General features: G+C 35.2%; 1 protein-coding gene across 1 annotated transcript in view; it reads left to right on the top strand.

Annotated features, from left to right (window-relative positions):
* The first annotated feature begins 4,536 nt into the window (after window positions 1-4,536).
* Window positions 4,537-19,082, top strand: part of plb1 (phospholipase B1) — a 29,912-nt gene continuing 15,366 nt past the window's right edge. Inside the window, exons 1-28 of the mRNA XM_059352675.1 lie at window positions 4,537-4,563; window positions 4,700-4,763; window positions 4,862-4,925; window positions 5,017-5,051; window positions 5,932-5,998; window positions 6,256-6,304; window positions 7,325-7,390; window positions 7,481-7,546; window positions 7,629-7,684; window positions 8,544-8,613; window positions 8,695-8,802; window positions 9,661-9,708; window positions 10,122-10,190; window positions 10,328-10,414; window positions 11,536-11,596; window positions 11,680-11,738; window positions 11,936-12,009; window positions 12,133-12,176; window positions 13,269-13,377; window positions 13,504-13,555; window positions 13,678-13,758; window positions 14,622-14,687; window positions 14,799-14,899; window positions 14,980-15,061; window positions 16,393-16,497; window positions 17,220-17,315; window positions 17,406-17,477; window positions 17,573-17,650. Coding sequence (XP_059208658.1) covers window positions 4,712-4,763; window positions 4,862-4,925; window positions 5,017-5,051; window positions 5,932-5,998; window positions 6,256-6,304; window positions 7,325-7,390; window positions 7,481-7,546; window positions 7,629-7,684; window positions 8,544-8,613; window positions 8,695-8,802; window positions 9,661-9,708; window positions 10,122-10,190; window positions 10,328-10,414; window positions 11,536-11,596; window positions 11,680-11,738; window positions 11,936-12,009; window positions 12,133-12,176; window positions 13,269-13,377; window positions 13,504-13,555; window positions 13,678-13,758; window positions 14,622-14,687; window positions 14,799-14,899; window positions 14,980-15,061; window positions 16,393-16,497; window positions 17,220-17,315; window positions 17,406-17,477; window positions 17,573-17,650 — 1,917 coding nt within the window. The 5' untranslated portion in view covers window positions 4,537-4,563; window positions 4,700-4,711. The remainder of the gene's footprint in view (window positions 4,564-4,699; window positions 4,764-4,861; window positions 4,926-5,016; window positions 5,052-5,931; window positions 5,999-6,255; window positions 6,305-7,324; window positions 7,391-7,480; window positions 7,547-7,628; window positions 7,685-8,543; window positions 8,614-8,694; window positions 8,803-9,660; window positions 9,709-10,121; window positions 10,191-10,327; window positions 10,415-11,535; window positions 11,597-11,679; window positions 11,739-11,935; window positions 12,010-12,132; window positions 12,177-13,268; window positions 13,378-13,503; window positions 13,556-13,677; window positions 13,759-14,621; window positions 14,688-14,798; window positions 14,900-14,979; window positions 15,062-16,392; window positions 16,498-17,219; window positions 17,316-17,405; window positions 17,478-17,572; window positions 17,651-19,082) is intronic.

Below are 19,082 nucleotides of genomic sequence, written 5' to 3'. Positions count from 1 at the left end.
ACGCTGGTAAAAATTGATGAAACACCACAAAGTTAGACTTACCATCACATTTTACGAAGTGTCTCATCAACGTGCATTGCTATCACAACCTAAACAGCAACATATTTAAAATAAAAAAATACACATTTTCTTTATGATTTGCATAATTCGGCAAAAAGTCTGGTCATAACATACAGTCGCTATGCACTTTATGTGTTTTTTTGCACACTCTTCACTGCACCTTATTGGTTTTAATGGCACCTATATTTTTATACTGTATATTTATATTTTATTCTGTACTACAAACACAACTCCTTTAGACATTTTTATTTTTATTGCATTTTATTGCTTGAATATGCCTAGGTTGTTCTTTTTATTTAACTGTTATTTAACTTATTTAACTGTTTTTTCTCTCTGTGTGTAATGCTGTAATTTCCCTTGGGATAAATAAAGTCTATCTATCTATCTATCTATCTATCTATCTATCTATCTATCTATCTATCTATCTATCTATCTATCTATCTATCTATCTATCTATCTAATTCAGTCTATATTATTAATGATGTATTTCCTGTCTATAAGCTAGAGACTATAAACAAGACGATAAACTTTGTTGGCAGAACGCTTACGGTTGTTTGAGTTTTTACACCCAAATGAGTTTTATTATGAACCACAAATGTATCCATTTCCCTGGAAAATCCCTCTGGTTACTATCACTGTGTCCACAAACTCCGTCTTGTTCCTCCATGTGATGGAGCAGCTCCAATAATTTGACATGTTTATGTGGTTAAAATACAACTCTAAACCTTCTGCAATATCAGTAAAAACACTGAATGTAGGTATTTTATCATAACTTTATTTAGATTTGATGAAAAACTGTGTTTCTGTCCAGCTGTCAAAATACAGATGATGATATTATTATGATATTATTACCTACTGACCATAGCTTTATGTGCTTATTTAATTATTAGTATTATTATTATTATTATTATTATGTGCTTATTTTATTGTTTAAAGTCTTGTTTTTAGGATTGACATTGTGAGCTTTTTCATGTTTTTCAAGCTATTCAACTGTTGAATATGATGAGTTTTTACCTAAAATATTGGTTCCAAATGAGAGTTTTTGTTTCATGTAGGTTGAATGTTATTTCAAAAGCATTTTCTACCAAAACATGCTCGTTTCAAGTATTTCTGATTTATTTTAATGTTACTACAGTCTGGCTATTCAATCCACAATTGCTCAAAAATAAGTATATTTGGATTTATTTCAAGCTATCATTGGTTTTTCCAGTGCCTATATACAGTATATATATATATATATATATATATATATATATATATATATATATATATATATATATATATATATATATATATATATATATATATATATTTGTTTTTACTTATTTAAAGAATTCTTACAAAGAAATATTCACTTACTGCACTGGTAGATAATTGTACTTGTTTCAAGCATGTATTTGCCTAATTCTAGTTATTTATTTCTTATTTTTTGTCAGTTGGTTTTTGCAGTGTAGTTCTGTGCTTCATAAAAGATTGTGTGTTGGTGAAAGCAATAATCATGACTTTTCATAATGCAACATGCAGTCATTCTCTAGATTTACAACAAAATTTGCAGATGACACACAATGATAAACAAAAGCAGAGATAGTGAAGGAGGAGATAAAGTGATAAGAGGAAGATATGAGTGAGAATAAAAGAACACAGTGACCACAGGAATTGTCATTTTTCTTTTCCCAGAGAATGTGGGATTCCTCTTCTTCTCCTTTCTAAAACTTTGCCCTCTTGGGAACTTTTTTCCCTTCTCCCGCCCTGAACAGGTGCAGTGTACCTTTACAGGGAGAGAAAGCCTGCAGTCATTCTCTCTCCGAGGCTGAGGGGGGAAAGGAGGAGGGCATTACACAAACAGCTCTCAGTATCTCACTTCATCATGACCAGATCTGCTCTCCTGATTCTGGTGGCCCTTGTTGGCTCCTGCGCTCATTTTACAGGTATAGTAAAGGAAAATACACGTTTTATTTACAGTAATAACTTTATTTATATATGATATGTAGACAAGCTGAGAAAGCTAGTTAAAGTTCAATCATAGGAGCTTTCACAGTGTGCCATTTGTGTTTCTAGACCATTTTTAAAATGTGAATTTTCTTTTCTACAATGAAAATTATTACTTTTTTAAATTTACGTGCAAATAGACTGTTTTGTAGTTTTATTATTTATTATGTTTTTCTGCTGTTTTTGTGTGTATAAATGGTGGGGAAAAAGGTACATTTCCATAGACACCTGTGTCTTTTGTTTGTATTTTGGGTTCCTGGCACTTTTATACTTTGTTAATCAAAATAACATGAAAAATCTGACTGATAGCCAAGTTTGTGTGGAGAAAAAGGAGCCATGCATGTGATGTAAGGACAGACTGAAAGATGCTAAACAGAGAAATTAATGCAGAGGAAGTTGACAAATTTGAACCAAAATCTCCTGGACTTCAAAGGTTTAACAAAGTTTGTACTGTTAATTATTTGTTGCAGTCTTGGATCTTTAAGTGAACGGTAGCACAGTCAGGTGATGAGATCAGGACAATTTGGATAATGAATAGCCAGTCTGCCTTTTAAATAAAAGTTCCAACATTGTGGATGATACATTTTTCATATTTGTATAATCAAACTGCTGACATCTCAGGCAGATTATATCATTGTACCATTTTCTAACAATCATAAGCCAAAATCTGTAAACTACACTGCAGAAAAGGTGTTTAGTCTAAAAACCAGATAAAAACAGTAAATCTGAGGGAAATGATCTTGCTGCATGGACAGATAATTTACCTTGACAAGATTTCTTAAATTTAGATTATTACAGTTTTTCTCAGCCGCTTTAGTGCATTTCTCACATCACTATTAATATTTGCACAACAGTTAGTTCATCCTCCACAACATTTAGTCATTTGTGCTCATCATAGTAGCAGTTTCTCTCCTTACAACACATTACAAATACTTTTGGACAGTCATCAAGTGCTTTCATACAACTCTCTGCTGTTTTATAACTTTATCATTTGCTTATGTCATGTCAGTCAAAATTAACTATACTTGTGAATGGTGAATAGTCATTCCATATAAAACTAATAGTCCTCATTTCATTGCTTGAGTCATTACATACAAAAATGTTGAACTAGTTGTCAAAATCTGTCAAGCAAATTTTAGACATTTTTTAAAATATTTTTTTTATTTTTATTTTTTTACCGAAAATGTCTCTGAAATTGAACAATTTCTCTCAGGTGAACCTCAGCTTTCTCTGATGAGAAGGGCTGTGTGAAGCATTGTTTGTAGAGAAGTGGCTTATCATTGGTTCCAGTCACTCAGAGCTGAATCCCATAAACCCATAACGGTTTACGGTTTGCACATGTATAAGAGGAAAACACAATTTCAATTCTCTGTATGTCCTGAACATATGGCAGCACTGATAATAAAGCTGACTTGACTTGACTTGATAAGAAGCATAATACAGGTTTTCTCAGTCGTTTTGGTGCATTTCTTACATCGCTCTTTACATTTGCACAACAGTTAGTTCAACCTCCACAACATTTAGTCATTTGTGCTCATCATAGTAGCAGTTTCTCCTTACAACACATTACAAATGCTTTTGGACATGCATCAAGTGCTTTCATACAACTCTCTGCTGTTTTTTAACATCATCATTTCTTATGTCATGTCAGTCAAAATTAACTATACTTGTGAATGCTGAATAGTCATTCCATATAAAACTAATAGTCGTGTGCATGGATGATTTACAGTAATATTTATGTTGTATGTTCAGTTACAACAGTTGTACAAAGCTCTACCCAAAGGGACATTATGTTTGTTGTAAATAAGGGTGTTTTTTTTCTTTTGCACAATTCTGTAAACAAATTAGAATTGCAAAGAGCAAATGCAGTAAAAATATGAAACATACATATTCAGTGTGTTGTACTCAGTTACCTCACTAAATACAGTAATGTGTAACTTTACTGTAGTTTTCAAATGGCTGTAAATAGTATAAAGTGCTGTCTGGAGCATTTTCAGGTAACGTCACTAACATCTGCATTGGAAATAATTTTCAGAGTAAAGAGTCATAATGAAAACATGACCAAGCCATTTGACTATCTTGTTCATAAACATGGTGTCAGAACTTTTCATCTTGATGTCACTTTCATTGACATGAATATTTGCTTTTGAGGAATGAGCTATGACTCCATTTTGGGCAAGTGACACGCTTCTGCAGGTTATCAACTAGGTTTTGCAGATTGTACTAATTGTTTTGAGAAATGCACTAACTGTTATGCAAATGTTAATAGTGATGTGAGAAATGCACCAAAGCAACTGAGAAAAACTGTAACATTATCTTTATAGAAAAAGTTCTGCCTTGTTACCTTTTTGAACTAAATTACCCTTTTTCTTTTAAACTAAATTCTTAAATGAAAAGAAAAAATCCCTCTTTGAGTTGATGTTGGTATTTACGAAATGTTATTTCTTGTTTCTTATGTCATATTTAGACACTTTCAGCGTCGATGTCCGAGAAAATGAACTATCATCAGACAAGGTACAGTATGGCAGTAATATATATATCTATATATCTATATATAGATATATATATAAATAACGTACTTTATAAACTGTTCTGATACTCTGATAATGCATCAATGAGAGTCTGATTAACTGTTTTTTTTGGGCTACAGACAGAAAGTTACATGCCAATACTCTGCTCACCAATACCTGCAGCCTCATCCCCATCCTCCTCAGGTGAATTATTACTATGTTTAGACAAAATTATTCATCTAAAAAAAGACAAAAACATGTTATCTCATGTTGTACCATGGCTCTCCTTTCCTCTCCGTCAGTTCATAACCTCAGACCTGATGATATCTCAGCTGTTTATGTCTTGGGGCTTCCACTCACACACAGGTAGACAGACACAAATACAATCAATACTCTACTTCAGTAAACCTTTATCAACCCTTTCTCACTCTGATAACATTTCTCCCTTCTTCATTAGGGATGAAGCATTCAGAGTGGTCAACAAAGTTGTTGGTAAGTCTATAAACTCACACACCTTTCTCACCTTTATGGTGTGTACAATCAAGTAGAAAGAAAAGACTTATATCATCTAAAAATATCTAGATTTTGGTGTTAGGTTTGACATAATTCCTACTTTATTCTAGATAGATAGATAGATAGATAGATAGATAGATAGATAGATAGATAGATAGATAGATAGATAGATAGATAGATAGATAGATAGACTGATTGATTGATATTGAACATACACTATACAGACATTAATAATAACTTCACCTATAAATAATTAAACTATGATAAATCTGAATTTACATTAAAACCTTTGCTAAAATATTGAAACATTTGCAGTATGTATAATTCCTTATAATAAAGTCAGACAGTGACATTATGTGCTGCCTGCTGTTGTGAAGAATGAAGCAGATGAAAGCATCCATTCATGTTGCCAGTTTTCAGTACTTTCATGTGAAATGAAGGTCAACAACCTGTGTTTATGGCCCACGGTCTTATCATAACAGATAAACCTGACAACTGTTCTCAGAGCTTTTCTACAAAGTCTGCTCTCTATCTGATATTTCCTGTGGCAACATGCTCCTGACTACAACCTTGAACTGAACTCTGTAAGCTTTGAATGCTTATAGCTAGATGGTGAGATAATAACGTGTCTGGTTTTAAGTGACAGAGCAGGATTATAGTGTGAAACTAAAACTAAAGCTAAGATGTCTGAGAACATAATTAAAGAAAATCAAAATTCAGAATGCTGAAGGTATCATATTATAGTTTATGGATAGTATATTATCTATTGTATATCTTGTATAGTCAAGTATCTATCTATCTATCTATCTATCTATATATCTATCTATCTATCTAAATTCTGTGTATATATGTTGAATAGAGTTGCTGTCCATGTTTAACCCTGAGGTGACGGCTCAACATGTGGATCACCCCTTAGTGCAGCCCAGGTAACACACACACACACACACATTCACAAAAATGAATGCTGTATAACAGGGGTAGACAACCTGCGGCTAGGCAATAAAGCATTTTTTAAACATATAAATCAATTTAAATGTGCATCATAGCTTGAGAAAATGTTAAAAAGCCTTAACCTATACATTTTGCCAACTTCAAGTCTAGTTTTGAATTTCCCTAGCTTGCCTACCCCTGCTGTATGAGGATATTGCTGCAGGTTTCTTATATGTGACTGTGTGTGTTGCAGAAGCTTGTTGGAGGAAGCTGAGGAACTGTCTCTCTCCCTTTCACATCAGGTGACTCCCATAAAACAGGACCTTCACACTTAAATAAAACAGGTTAAGTTGCTGTTAACAGGTGTTTTGCCTTTGGAAAGAGCCAGGCGAGCTGTTTTCCTTGTTTCAGTAGCCTATGCTAAGCTAAGCTAAGCTAAGCTAAGCTAACTGGCAGTAGCTTGTCCAAATGACTGCTCATTTATCAACTTTAATCAAATATAATTTCATGGCAGTGAAAGAAAAGATAAAAATGTAAGAGTAATATAACAGTTAGCTGTTAGCAGTGGTGGAATGTAACTAAGTACTTTTACTCATGTACTGTACTTCAGTACAATTTGGATGCACTTGTACTTTACTTGAGTATTTCCATTCTGTGTAACTTTATACTTCTACTTCACTACATTTTGACCATTTTGAGTGAAATATATGACTTTTTACTCCACTACATTTAGCCGACACCTTTAGTTACTTTTCAAGTTGAAATTTAACATGAATATGTCTACAAAAAATAAATAAATAAAATATGAAAAATTGAAAGAAAAAAATAAGAAAATAAACACAAAAATATAGTTTAAAAATAAATAAATACAAAAATAGAAGGGTAAATAATATAAAAATTAATTAATACAAAAGTAGAATTTAAAAATAAATAAATACAGAAATAGAAATATTGAAGTGCACATACATACAAAATAAAAGTACTCATTAAATTCATTGATCATTTTGGCAAGGTAGAAGTCATTTATTTCAATTTCAATATTAATAATCTAATAATGTATTTGGAATATATAAAACAATATGAGAGTGACCATTCTGCATAGGGAATACTTTTACTTTTTACACTTTAAGTACATTTTGATGCTGGTATACGTTGAATGCAGGACTTTTACGTGTACTGGAGTTATTTCAAAGTGTGGTATTAGTACTTTTATTTAAGTAAGGTATCTTAATACTTCTTCCACCACTGGCTGTTAGTGAAAAGGTAGAAAGGCTTTTCACACATTTACTTTTTGCTGTTTACTCTTTCTTGTATTTTTGCAGGTGAAAGATTGGAAGCTTGTGCTGCTGTTTGTTCCAGTAGATTCTATGTGTGCCTGTTCATCACATGTAAGATTCATCACCACAACTACATCATGTTTGATATATCATACGTATGATTTAGTAAAGGGTGTGAAGAGTGTGTTATTGTGTCTTCAGGTTGCTTCAGAAGTTAAAGTTGCTGTGGAAGAAGTGGAAGCAGCTCTGCAGCTGTTGCAGAAAAAGGTACTGTACTTTTTGTTGAACACAGTTTTGCCGTTAAAATATAAAATGGATAAAACTGATATTTCTGTGTGTATGTTTACAGTTGCATCGCACTTTAGTTCACGTTACAGTCTGGAGCACAAATCCTCAGCAGGACAAGTGAGTGTTTTGAATTTTAGGGTTAAAAATCAAGCAAAATACCTTGTTTAAACTACATTTAATCATTTATTGTGATATAATAATCCTTTACTTAAGTAAAAGTACTAATACCACACTGCAGATCTACTTCACTACAAGTAAAAGTCCTGCATTCAAAACTTACTTAAGTAAAAGTACAAAAGTATCAGCATCAAAATGTACTTAAAGTATCAGAAGTAAAAGTATTCGCTATGCAGCATGGAAATATCTTATTGTATTATTATTTTTGATGCATTTATGTAAGCTTTAATTTACTGTTGTTAAGGTAGAGCTAATTTTAACTTCTTAATATACTTTTATGTGGTTTAATTAATAAAAATGTGTAATAATGTTGTATGTTTTTTATGTTAAATCTTGACCTGTAAAAGTAACTAAACTAACTAAAGTGTGTTTAAAAAAGGATGGGTTAAATGCAGAGGTTGAATTTCCCCATTGTGTTTTTAATAAAGTAATTAATCTTAATCTTCAGGTAAATGTAGTGGAGTAAAAAGTCTAATATTTGCCTCTAAATGTAGTAAAGTAGAAGTATAAAGTTACATAAAATGGAAATACTCAAGTAAAGTACAAGTACCTCCAAATTATACTTAAGTAGAGTACTTGAGTAAATGTACTTAGTTACATTCCACCACTGGTTTGTGATCTAGATCTTTCAGCCAAAAAAAGTAAGTAAGTGGACTTTATTAGAATAGCTTTCATGCTCACATCTAAACTCATTGTTCCAAAATAATTTTTCTTAACACATGTATTTTTTCTACATCATTGTGATCATATTTATTGTAAAATGCATGGCTAAGTGATGTGCTTGTTTATTTCCTCTCAGGTGTGAGTGTTCGAGAGATGAAAACATAAACCAGCGACTACATAAAGCAACTCTTCTGAAAACGCTGCAGGTAAAATACATGCAAAAAATATATATATAAAATTATATATTTAGCTGCTTACTGGACAGATATCCTTTTTCCTTTTTTCAGGACTCCCTAAGTCTTGTCTTGGAAAACCCAAAGTGGAACAGTGAAAGATCAGACTTCACTGCTGTGTTGCAGTCTGCACCAGTTGTCCTCGAACATTTATCAGATTCTGTGAGTAAAGAAAAGCTATTTACAGACGTAGAGCTATAAACAGCAGAGGAGGAAGTATTCAGATCATTCACTGAAGTTAAAGTACTCAAAACAGAAAAACATCCCCTGTGACTGTATTACACCTGCAGTAATGTATTAGAGTAATGTGATTTTACTGTTGTTGTGGTTTTAGGCTGAGCTATTTTCTATTAACTAATGATTTATTTGATTATGGATTATCTGCTGATTATTTTCTCCATTAATCAACTGATTGTTTGTTTTGTAAAAATAGTGAAAATAGTGACAAATGTCATCATAATTACCCAAAAAGGACCAATGTCTGTTTTGTCCAACCAACCAACAAACATTACAAGTATTAATATTATTTTTAAAAGAAAAGCAGCAAGTCTTCACATTTGTTAGGCTAGAGCATTTTAGAGAAATTACTTACATTATTAAATTACATTTCTGTCAATTAATTGTTTGTATTTATTGTAAGTATTGTAGTGTATGTATTTCTCAACCTCTTCTTGTTTTTTACTTGCAAAAACATTAATTAGAAAATAAATCAATAACTGAAGCTATCAGATAAATGTAGTGAAATAAAAAAGTACAATATTTGCCTCTAAAATATAGCGAAGTAGAAGTATAAAGTAACATAAAAAACACTTTCTTAAGTAAAATATAAATAAGTGCCTTAAAATGATAAGTAGAGTACATGAGTGAATGCAATAAGATACATTACACCACTGGTTATGATCAACAATAAAGTAACTATAACCTGTAAATTATTCAGGCTTCCTTCCTGTAACGATGTTTTAAGACCCTTAAAGTGGCTAATGTATAACTACTTTATATATATTGTTTGTTTCTTTATAGGAGAACACGTGGTCGGACCAACTAGCGGTTCAGCTTTGGACAAACATGGTGAGTTCTTTTAGATCAAAATCCTAAATAAGTAGATGTACAATGTACTGATTGAACAACATGTTAAAAACCTTCATCATATATCTCTGTGTGTCTGTGTGTTGACACTGGAATTGACCCTGTTGTAAAAATGAGCCAACAGTGAAGAGTCATCATAATCTGTCAAAGCCAAACTAAGATGGAACAGTGATTACTGTAAATGTTTATAACTCTGGTAAGAAATTAGATAAGAGATGTAAAGATTAACTTGATGAGATTATCTGACAGGATGACTTTCTCCAGCTAGAAATCGATATACAGATATGAAGAATTGTGTAATCATTGTGCAGTTTGATGCTGCGTGGTTATTGGCTGCACAGAATGGCTCCACCTGAACCTAAAATATAAACCAATCAGGACTTTTCCTCCTCCAGCTGCAGCCATCAGAAGGCCAGGAAGAGGTCATGGACACAGGGCTCATAACTTTTCCCTGCCCTACCCAGGTGAGCCACGCCATCCTGTGACACTTCATAATGCTTCACAAAGTAATGTAATGTGTTGCAGCCATGCTCAGTATATAATCATGACATAATCAACCAACTCTGGTTAAACTGCAACTTCTTTTCCACTCTCATACCAGGATCGACCGTTCCTGCGGACGCAGAATAATTCCCCCTCTGACAGAGAGGTCAAAGGTTACAGCAAAGCCTCGTCAATAACAGATCCTGTAAGTCTTTCATCTCAACTTTAGATCTACAGTGGAGACAGCTCATACAGTTAAAGGTGCAATGTGTAACACATGGACAGAATTAGGGCTGCACCATTATGGCCAAAATGATAATCATGATTATTTTGATCAATATTGTAATCACGATTATTAATCACGATTATCATCATGTTAGGGAAAACATCTGTATTTTTATTGCACTACTTTTAAACAAACAGTAGGAACAGTTTTTAGTGTCCGGTGCTTGTTGTAAACAAACAGAGATCACTAAGTGAACACCTCCTGCAGCAGCAGCACATACACACTGTACTGCTACAGAGCTAACTGTTAGCATGTTAGCACACACACACTGTACTGCTACAGAGCTAACTGTTAGCCTGTTAGCACATACACACTGTACTGCTACAGAGCTAACTGTTAGCCTGTTAGCACATACATACTGTACTGGTACAGAGTAGCAATTTGCAGACTGGACGCTAAGGGGTTAACATCCCCTCCGGCTCTGCAGCTGGGAGAGACTGCTGCAGGAGGACTCTGCGCCTTTGACTCGAGCCGCGTGGCGGCTCGTTAAGAAGACTTTTGTCAGGACTTTTTTCATCCCTGTCGAAGAGCAGGGGCTTTTTTCTCCCCTTCTACCCCTTTTTCTTCGCGGCTCGTTGGGAGGTGTTCACTTAGCGATCTCTGTTTGTTTACAACAAGCACCGGACACTATGTGCACAGTTAGCGATGCCGGTTAATTCACCATCACTTTGTTTATGATCAGCTGCTGACTTTGTGCACAGTTAGCGACGGCGGCCACAGTTGTGTCTCCCGTGTTTAATTCGTTGCGACGATCGAAAACCATACGTCACCTCCAGAGTCTCTAAATCCCTCGGGGGGCAGATAAAATCTGTGCGAAATTCTTTTTAACTTTTGGTCTTTCTTAAATGCAACAAGGCTTGTAACTAAAGTTTTTTTTTGCACAGATTTGTTTTCACGGTCTTGAACAGCGTTTTAGCTGCAATCAGTAAAACATGTAATTCTTATTCATGGTGAAAAACAGACCCCCCTTTTTTTGAGCATTTGGCCAAGAATTACAAGTCGCCCCTTTAAACTAATCTGACTGTATTGTATGTCTGCAGGTGATGGGCACTGAGATACCTTGCACCGACCGCAATCCATCTCCCACTACACCCACTTCAGGTAAAATATAATTTTTAAGCTCTTATTCTTTTAAAGTATTCTGGGAAATATGGTTAAATACAACTATTTAATTCTCTGTGTAGTTCATGAATTAAGACCTGGAGATATCAAGGTGGTGGCAGCAGTCGGCGACTCTCTGACGGTGAGTTTCCCTTCTCTTACGTCTTTTTTGCACTAAAAACATACTTATCCCTGTAGGCATGAATATGGGTAACAACCAGATATACAGAACATGTAAAGGAAAGGATGACAGATGTAAAGACAGGGAGCAATTGTGCAAAAACGAAGGGATGAACCACAGGATGGTCTCACATCTCAACTTGATGTGTTTTTCTGCAGGCAGCCAATGGTGTTGGAGCAAAGACAGACAACCTTCTGTTAGTGATTAATGAGTACAGAGGACTGTCATGGAGGTAAGATAAGAAAAAGTGCACCTTTGTTCAAATTTTGATAGCGTGGGAAAATTCTAACAGTTCATTTGGCAACTTTATAAGCTGCATTTAAAACTAACTTGTTGCTGTTTCTTTAATTTTCAGCATTGGTGGTGATGAAGACATCACAAATGTGACCACTCTACCAAGTATGTTGGTCTCTAATTTCTTTATTAGGCCCGAGTACCAACAGTGAAATTAGTCCGTTTATTATTATTAGCGGCAAATTAATTGCTTTTTTGAGGGCTTTATCATATTCCAAAACTCACCAAACTTGGGACAAAATTCAATCCCATCGGAAATGTACGGATTTAATTGGTTTCAGAAATGGGCGTGGCTAAATTACCTACTAGCACCCCCTAGAATTGAGCCCCCAAAACAGGTTTGTCGTAGAGACACGAAATTTGGTACATACATGTATCAGGGGAAGACGCATCAAAAAGTCTCAAGAACCCATACCCAAAAACGAACAGGAAGTCTGCCATCTTGGATCGAAAATGGCGTTTTAGACGATTTTCGCCATTTCCATACCGTATACTTTAACAAACTCCTCCTACAGATTTAATCCTATCGACTTCGGACTTGTTCAGTACCATCAAAAGGCCTTTGACATCAAAAGTTATGAAAAGCTTTGCAGACTGTCACACTATGTGGGCGTGGCATGGCGGCAAAATATGGCGTTTTGGCATAAAACACGAGACCTTATAACTTGACCATACATTGTCCAATCTGCCTCAAACTTGTCATGCATGATGATGGTTCATCACTGAACAGTTCTACATAACAATATTTCATAAAGTCCTGCCCTTTTTGATTAACCACCTTTTCCTAACTTATGAACTGTTTGTCATAGAGACTTGCATGAGTTGTCAGTGAACTAGGCAGAGAGTCCTTGATTACCTCATTTTAAAATTGTAATAGCATTGCCTTAAATTAAACCCACAGACACACTTAATTAAGGTTTATCTAATCAAATATCAGACATCCATTATATCAGCATTGTGCTTGATAACGTCTATAATTGTGGTGTCTTATCACCTCATCATTATAAAACTCACTGTTCAGCAGAGCTCATTAGTGGTCAGATAGTGACCTGAATCAACTGTTTATTTTTAGGATTCTTGCTGTTTGTTTGAAACAAAATATATGATATTAACTACTGCAAAATACAGAAAGTGCCCAATTTTGTGTATCAGTTACCATTTAAGTGTGCTGATCTTCCTTTTGTTTGTGGTCTGCAGACATCCTGAGGGAGTTTAACGCCAACCTGACCGGCTTCTCAGAGGGAATCGGGAACCAGGACTCTTCTCAAGCCTTCCTCAATCAGGCTGTAGCAGGAGCCAAGAGTGGGTCAGTAATCACATTAGCATTACCTTTTTTTTTACTTTGACTTACACTTTAAATCTTAAAAATAAATAAATAAAACCTATGGAAGACCAGATAAAGAATTTGACAATCCAACCTTTTTGTTTTCAGCGACATGGTGGAACAGGTTCGCATCCTTGTGGACAAAATGAAAAATGATTCGGTAAGGTTGTTGTAAACTTCAGCAGAAACACATGCGGATATGCACTAATGTAACCTTTGTCTCAGTTTTATGTTCACAATGACCAAAATCAACACACCATGAACTTCTTATCTTTTTAACAGCGCATTGATTTCCACAATGACTGGAAAGTGATCACCATGTTTATTGGAGGCAACGATATCTGTGACTTCTGTACAGACAGCGTGAGTACTTCTTTAATAAACATTTAATATAAATCACTTATATTTTGTATAATTACTTTATTATTTTTTGCTTCTTTCCATGTGATGTCATGCAAAAATGTAGATTTAGAATCTGTTGACATTTTAAACAATATTGGTTAATATCTTATCTTCTTCATACAACCCAAAAAGTTTCTAAACTGGGAATATAAATAGAATACATCAGATTTACAAGGAATATACATATATCTACAAAAATAAAAGTTTCCCAGTCTGAACATTAAATATCTTGTCTTCTGTCCAGATGTCCAAAGGATTTCATTGTCATATTTAAATATACTGTACTGTGCAAAAGTCAAGGCAGATGTGAATAAATGGCTAGAAGAATTGATGCTGGTTTGAAAGCAAAGGATGGTCACACCAAATATTGATTTGGTTTAGATTTTTCTTCTGTTCACTCCATTAGCATTATGTTAAGTGATTAAAATAAACTATTAACATTTCTATATTTTGAAAGCATTCTTATTTTACAGTATTTTTTCACATCTGCCTAAAACTTTTGCACCGTCCTGTATGTCAAGGAAAATGATATTTCAATGAATTGTAAACCGTTTTTAAGAGTTTTCATGGCAGTAGCTAACAATTAAGATAGTTTGTCTTGTCAAAAAATGTCGGAAAATACAGAAAAATGACCATCAGTCCAAGATCATTATGAACAACTAAGGAAACCAGAAAATCTTAACATTTGTAAAGTTGGAACCAGCAAATGTTTGCTTGATAAAACGACTTACTGACTCAAAATATTAAAATTATGTAATCACCAAAATAGTGCCTTATATATGCACAGGTTCCATTTCATGCTGTGGATCTTTTTACTTCCACAGATATTTTTCTCTCCCAGGAATGTGGTCCTCCGTATCCGCCAAGCTCTGGACATCCTCCATAGTGAGGTCCTCCATGTTTCATCTTCAAACATAGAACATTCCTGTATTTGTTAGACATTTCAAAGTCATAATCTAAGGTACAGTCAGCCCATGAACTTTCTGTTTTGTATCCTCCAGGTGCCTCGTGCTATTGTCAACCTGATAGAGCTGTTACACATTGTTCCACTGAGGGATCTGCACAAAGATAACAGTCTGGGCTGTCCCACCTGGTTTGTAAAGTAAGGAATGCTTTTTTTAGTTGTGTAAGACAAAAAAACTTACTAATTCATTATTTACCAGCTTGATGTTTCTGTTTCAGATTAGTTTGTCCCTGTATACTGAAGCCTAGAGATGGATCCTCTGAGCTGCAGAAGGTCACTGACTTCAATAAAGCCTATCAGGTACAACACCTTTCTGTTGCTGCAAATTCACCAGAATCAAGAACTGTTTTTTCTGCCATTGACTCACATTAACTTGAATAGGTTAACCCACCATTTCAAAGAGATATACGTTAGACAGAGTGGTGAAGTGGTTAGCACTCTCGCCTCACAGCAAGAGGGTCGCTGGTTCGACTCCTCCCACAGTCCAAAAACATGCACCTAGGTTTAATTGGTGACTCTTAATTGCCCGTAGGAGTGAATGAGAGCGTGATTGTCTCTATGTGTCTGGTAACCTGTCAGCTCAATGTCAGCTGGGATTGGCTCCAGCCCCCCGAGTGCGGATAATCGGTTAACCCTTAATAGGACACTCATTGAAATACTTGCAAATTCCAAATTTCAACCCTAGAGAATATTGGAGGATATTACATACAGCCAGAATGTGTAAAAAAAACATACAAAAATAATATTTTGAGAAGAAGTTTACGAGTTTAAAGTGGCAAATCTGCAAGAAAAAAATGCATAGATTTATGAGATTTAAAGTGGTGAATCTGGGATTTAAAAAAATTCTCCCACTTTTTTCTCGCAGATTCGCCACTTTAAATCTCTTAAATCTGCGACTTTTTCTCTTGTAGATTTGCCACTTTAATCTAGTTAATTTGCAACTTTTTTCTCGAAATATTACCTGAAGTTACCAAATATAGTTCTTTGCCTGATAAAGGGTTAAGGATAAGGAATAAATAAATGAATGAACGAACAACAGGGAGATGACAGGGAGAATATTCAGATATTTCTTCACATCTCGCCAAACCATTATGTATTATAAACAATTATGTTGTTCTTGAGATCATTTAACTGATCTAGTTAAGCCATCTGGGAAAGCAAGATAGGGATTCAAGACCCAACCATAAGGAATCTTTCCTGTTCATAAACAGAGCTAACAATTATTATCATTTGTCTTGTCAAAAAATGGCAGAGAATACTAAAAAAAATTGAAAATCAGTCAGCAAAAAAACAGCAAATCTTAACATTTGCAGAGCTGGAACCAGCAAATATTAGCTTGACAAGATGACTTTCTTTTTTTAAAGATATTTTTGGCCATTTTTGGGCTTTATTGATGGAGACAGAGGGGAAGACATGCGGGAAAGAGTGGGATTCGAACCCGGGCCACAAGATGACTTTCTGTCTCAAAAATATTATTTAATCACCAACAGTAGTGGATCTTTTGTGCTTCCACAGATTTTTTCTCACCCAGGAATGTGGTCCTTCGTATCGGCCAAGCTCTGGACATCCTCCATAGTGAAGTATTTTGTCATCTTGTTGTTTAAACTTGTGTTTTCTGTGTTTTCTTGCAGCACTCTATGAGAGAGCTGGTTGACTCTGGGCGCTATGACAAACACGACAACTTCACTGTGGTGCTGCAGCCTTTTCTCAGGGAGGTTTTCCTTCCCAGACTAGAGGTGAGAACACACCGCAAACATTAGATATACCTTTTTTTTAACCCTTTAATGCACAACATATAAACACCTTCTAATGCACAACATGGGTCATAAATGACCTGCATTCATTTCCCATGTTATTTAATAATGTTGTGTGTTTGAATATCTTTTTTTAAAATGTATTATTACAACAGTATATTTAGTTTTTGTATTATACTTGTGCATTTGAGTATATGTGTAACTATGTTTGTCTTATTTTGTCTTATTTTGAAGGTTTAACTTTAAAAGAGTTGTTAGAACCACCAGATTACATTAAAAAAATCACATATTTTAACATTTGAGACCAAATTTCCATTGGAAAAACACCAATTTAACAAAATAGGATAGTTAATATTTGTGTCTACTTTGTCAGGTTTTAAACTGGTGACAACATATAAACACATTCTAATGCACAACATGGGTCAAAAATGACCTTATGCATTAGAAGTGTAGTGATTAAAAAAAAAGTTTTTATTTAAAAGGTAAGAAATGAAAACAAAAAATTAGGATGTATGATGATCAAAAACAAGTTATTTGAGGAAAACCTGCAATACTGAACGATGAAATTAATTAATTAATTGCAAAGATATAGAATATAAAAACTTAGTCGGGTCACTTTAGACCATGTTGTGCATCAAAGGGTTAATCTATTCTAGTATACATATATTTCTAATTTCTTCCCTCCTGTTTCCTCTTTTTAAAAGGATGGTCGGCCCGACCGCTCCTTCTTTTCACCTGATTGTTTCCATCTCAGCCAGAGAGCTCACACTCTCATGGCTCAGGCTCTTTGGAACAACATGGTAGGATTTATTGGCTTTATTAGAGAACATTTCATACATTTGTATTATTTTCTCTGTTAATGATCCAAAACAAACTTTCACCATCTTTAGTTAGAGCCAGTCGGCAACAAGACTTTTACCCAAGACTTCTCAGCTGGCATCGATCTGAAGTGTCCCACTGAGGTAACTGAGTCCAATAAGTTATCAAAAAACTACACATAGCATGTTGTTTTTATATTTTTTGTGTATTTATGTGTTTTTGATGATTTCTTCATCAGACAAACCCATTTTTTAGGACTGCTCTCAACAGCAACTACACCTTTCCAGGCCCTCCCCCAATTCCACCTCCGGTCACGGTAGGTCATCGTTTCTGCCTTTAATACACTTTAAAATAGCAAATAATTATTATTTTTGCATGACTATTCAGCCCTACAAAGTCTAACTGCAGTAACTACGCAAAGAGTAAAGCTGAGAAAAACTGCTTTAAAGTTTTTTTTTTAACGTTTTTTAACTGGCCAGCAAAATGGGTTATAGGTAGGTAAGTGATATGACACTTATTTCTCATTTCTTATGTATTGATGATGTCATTTTTCTGTTAAAAAATCATGAAGGTTTATTTGACCTTTGACCCAAAAAATGTAGTTACTGCCCTCTGGTTTTGCATTGCTGTAAAAGGTTCTAATAGCAATGCAGTGCAGTAACGTTTTTACTTAATCACTATCTAGATCAGGGGTCTCAAACTCGCGGCCCGCGGGCCAATTGCGGCCCTTGTGACGATATTTTGTGGCCCCCACCATGATATGAAAGTTTAATGTGAGTTTTATATGAATGGCACTTTACCGTGTTGTTTGTGGAAGGTCCCTTTAATTACTTTTTTTTGTTAATTTTGTGTCTTTTTTGGGTCATTTTGTGTCTTTTTAAAACAATTTTGTGTCTTTTTTTAGTAATTTTGTGTATTTTCTAAATAATGTTGTGTCTTTTTTGGTAATTTTGTGTCTTTGTTTAGTCATTTTGTGTCTTTTTGGGCAAAATTGTGTCTTTTTTAAATAATTTTGTGTCTTTTTTGTAGCCTGGGTATACCCAGACTGCCTTGCGCGCTCGAATTTGATTTCGAACCTCCAGCCAGTCTGGAAACGAGGCGATTATCTTAGCCCTGTTTTAGGGATCCAATCACAGAGCGGGGAGGGACGGTGAGACGATGACGCGTACTACTCGGCACTTAGAAGCTTTCCGGATCCAACATGGCTGCTGCGGACGCGAAACTCTCTTTAGCTGTAGATGGTGTTTTAAATAGTTTAGAGCGAAAGTTGAAAGGCGAAAGGTCTCTCAGCGGCTCCGCTGTCCCCCGGCTCGGAGCCAGATCACCGGTAGCGGGGCTATTAGCGCCGCACGGGCGGTTTCTGCGGCTCGTTGCGCCGAGCCGGCGAGACCGCCGGTCACCGCCGGTGATCTGGCTCCGAGCCGGGGGACAGCGGAGCCCCCAGAGACCCGCAGCAGCTTGTTTATTGCCCATAAAATCAGTGGATGTGTGGGGCAGAATGACATGAGGGGGAATAAAGCGTGAAAATAAATAATCTTGCAGAAAGCGAGAACTGAAGAAGCAAAGCAGCAGCAACACTCTCTCACAGACACACACACAACAAACATCCATCTCTGTTGCTCTACTACGTCATCTGGTATAACTGATCTGATTGGCTAAGAGCTACCTACAGACGCTTTGATAGACATTCTAAGCGTCCAATAAACGGCTCCGGAGGATCGTAAACCACACCTCCTCTACGGAGAAAA

Source organism: Centropristis striata, chromosome 16 (assembly GCF_030273125.1).
Source record: "Centropristis striata isolate RG_2023a ecotype Rhode Island chromosome 16, C.striata_1.0, whole genome shotgun sequence".
Classification (NCBI taxonomy): domain Eukaryota; kingdom Metazoa; phylum Chordata; class Actinopteri; order Perciformes; family Serranidae; genus Centropristis; species Centropristis striata.
This window is presented reverse-complemented; position numbering and strand designations above follow the sequence as displayed.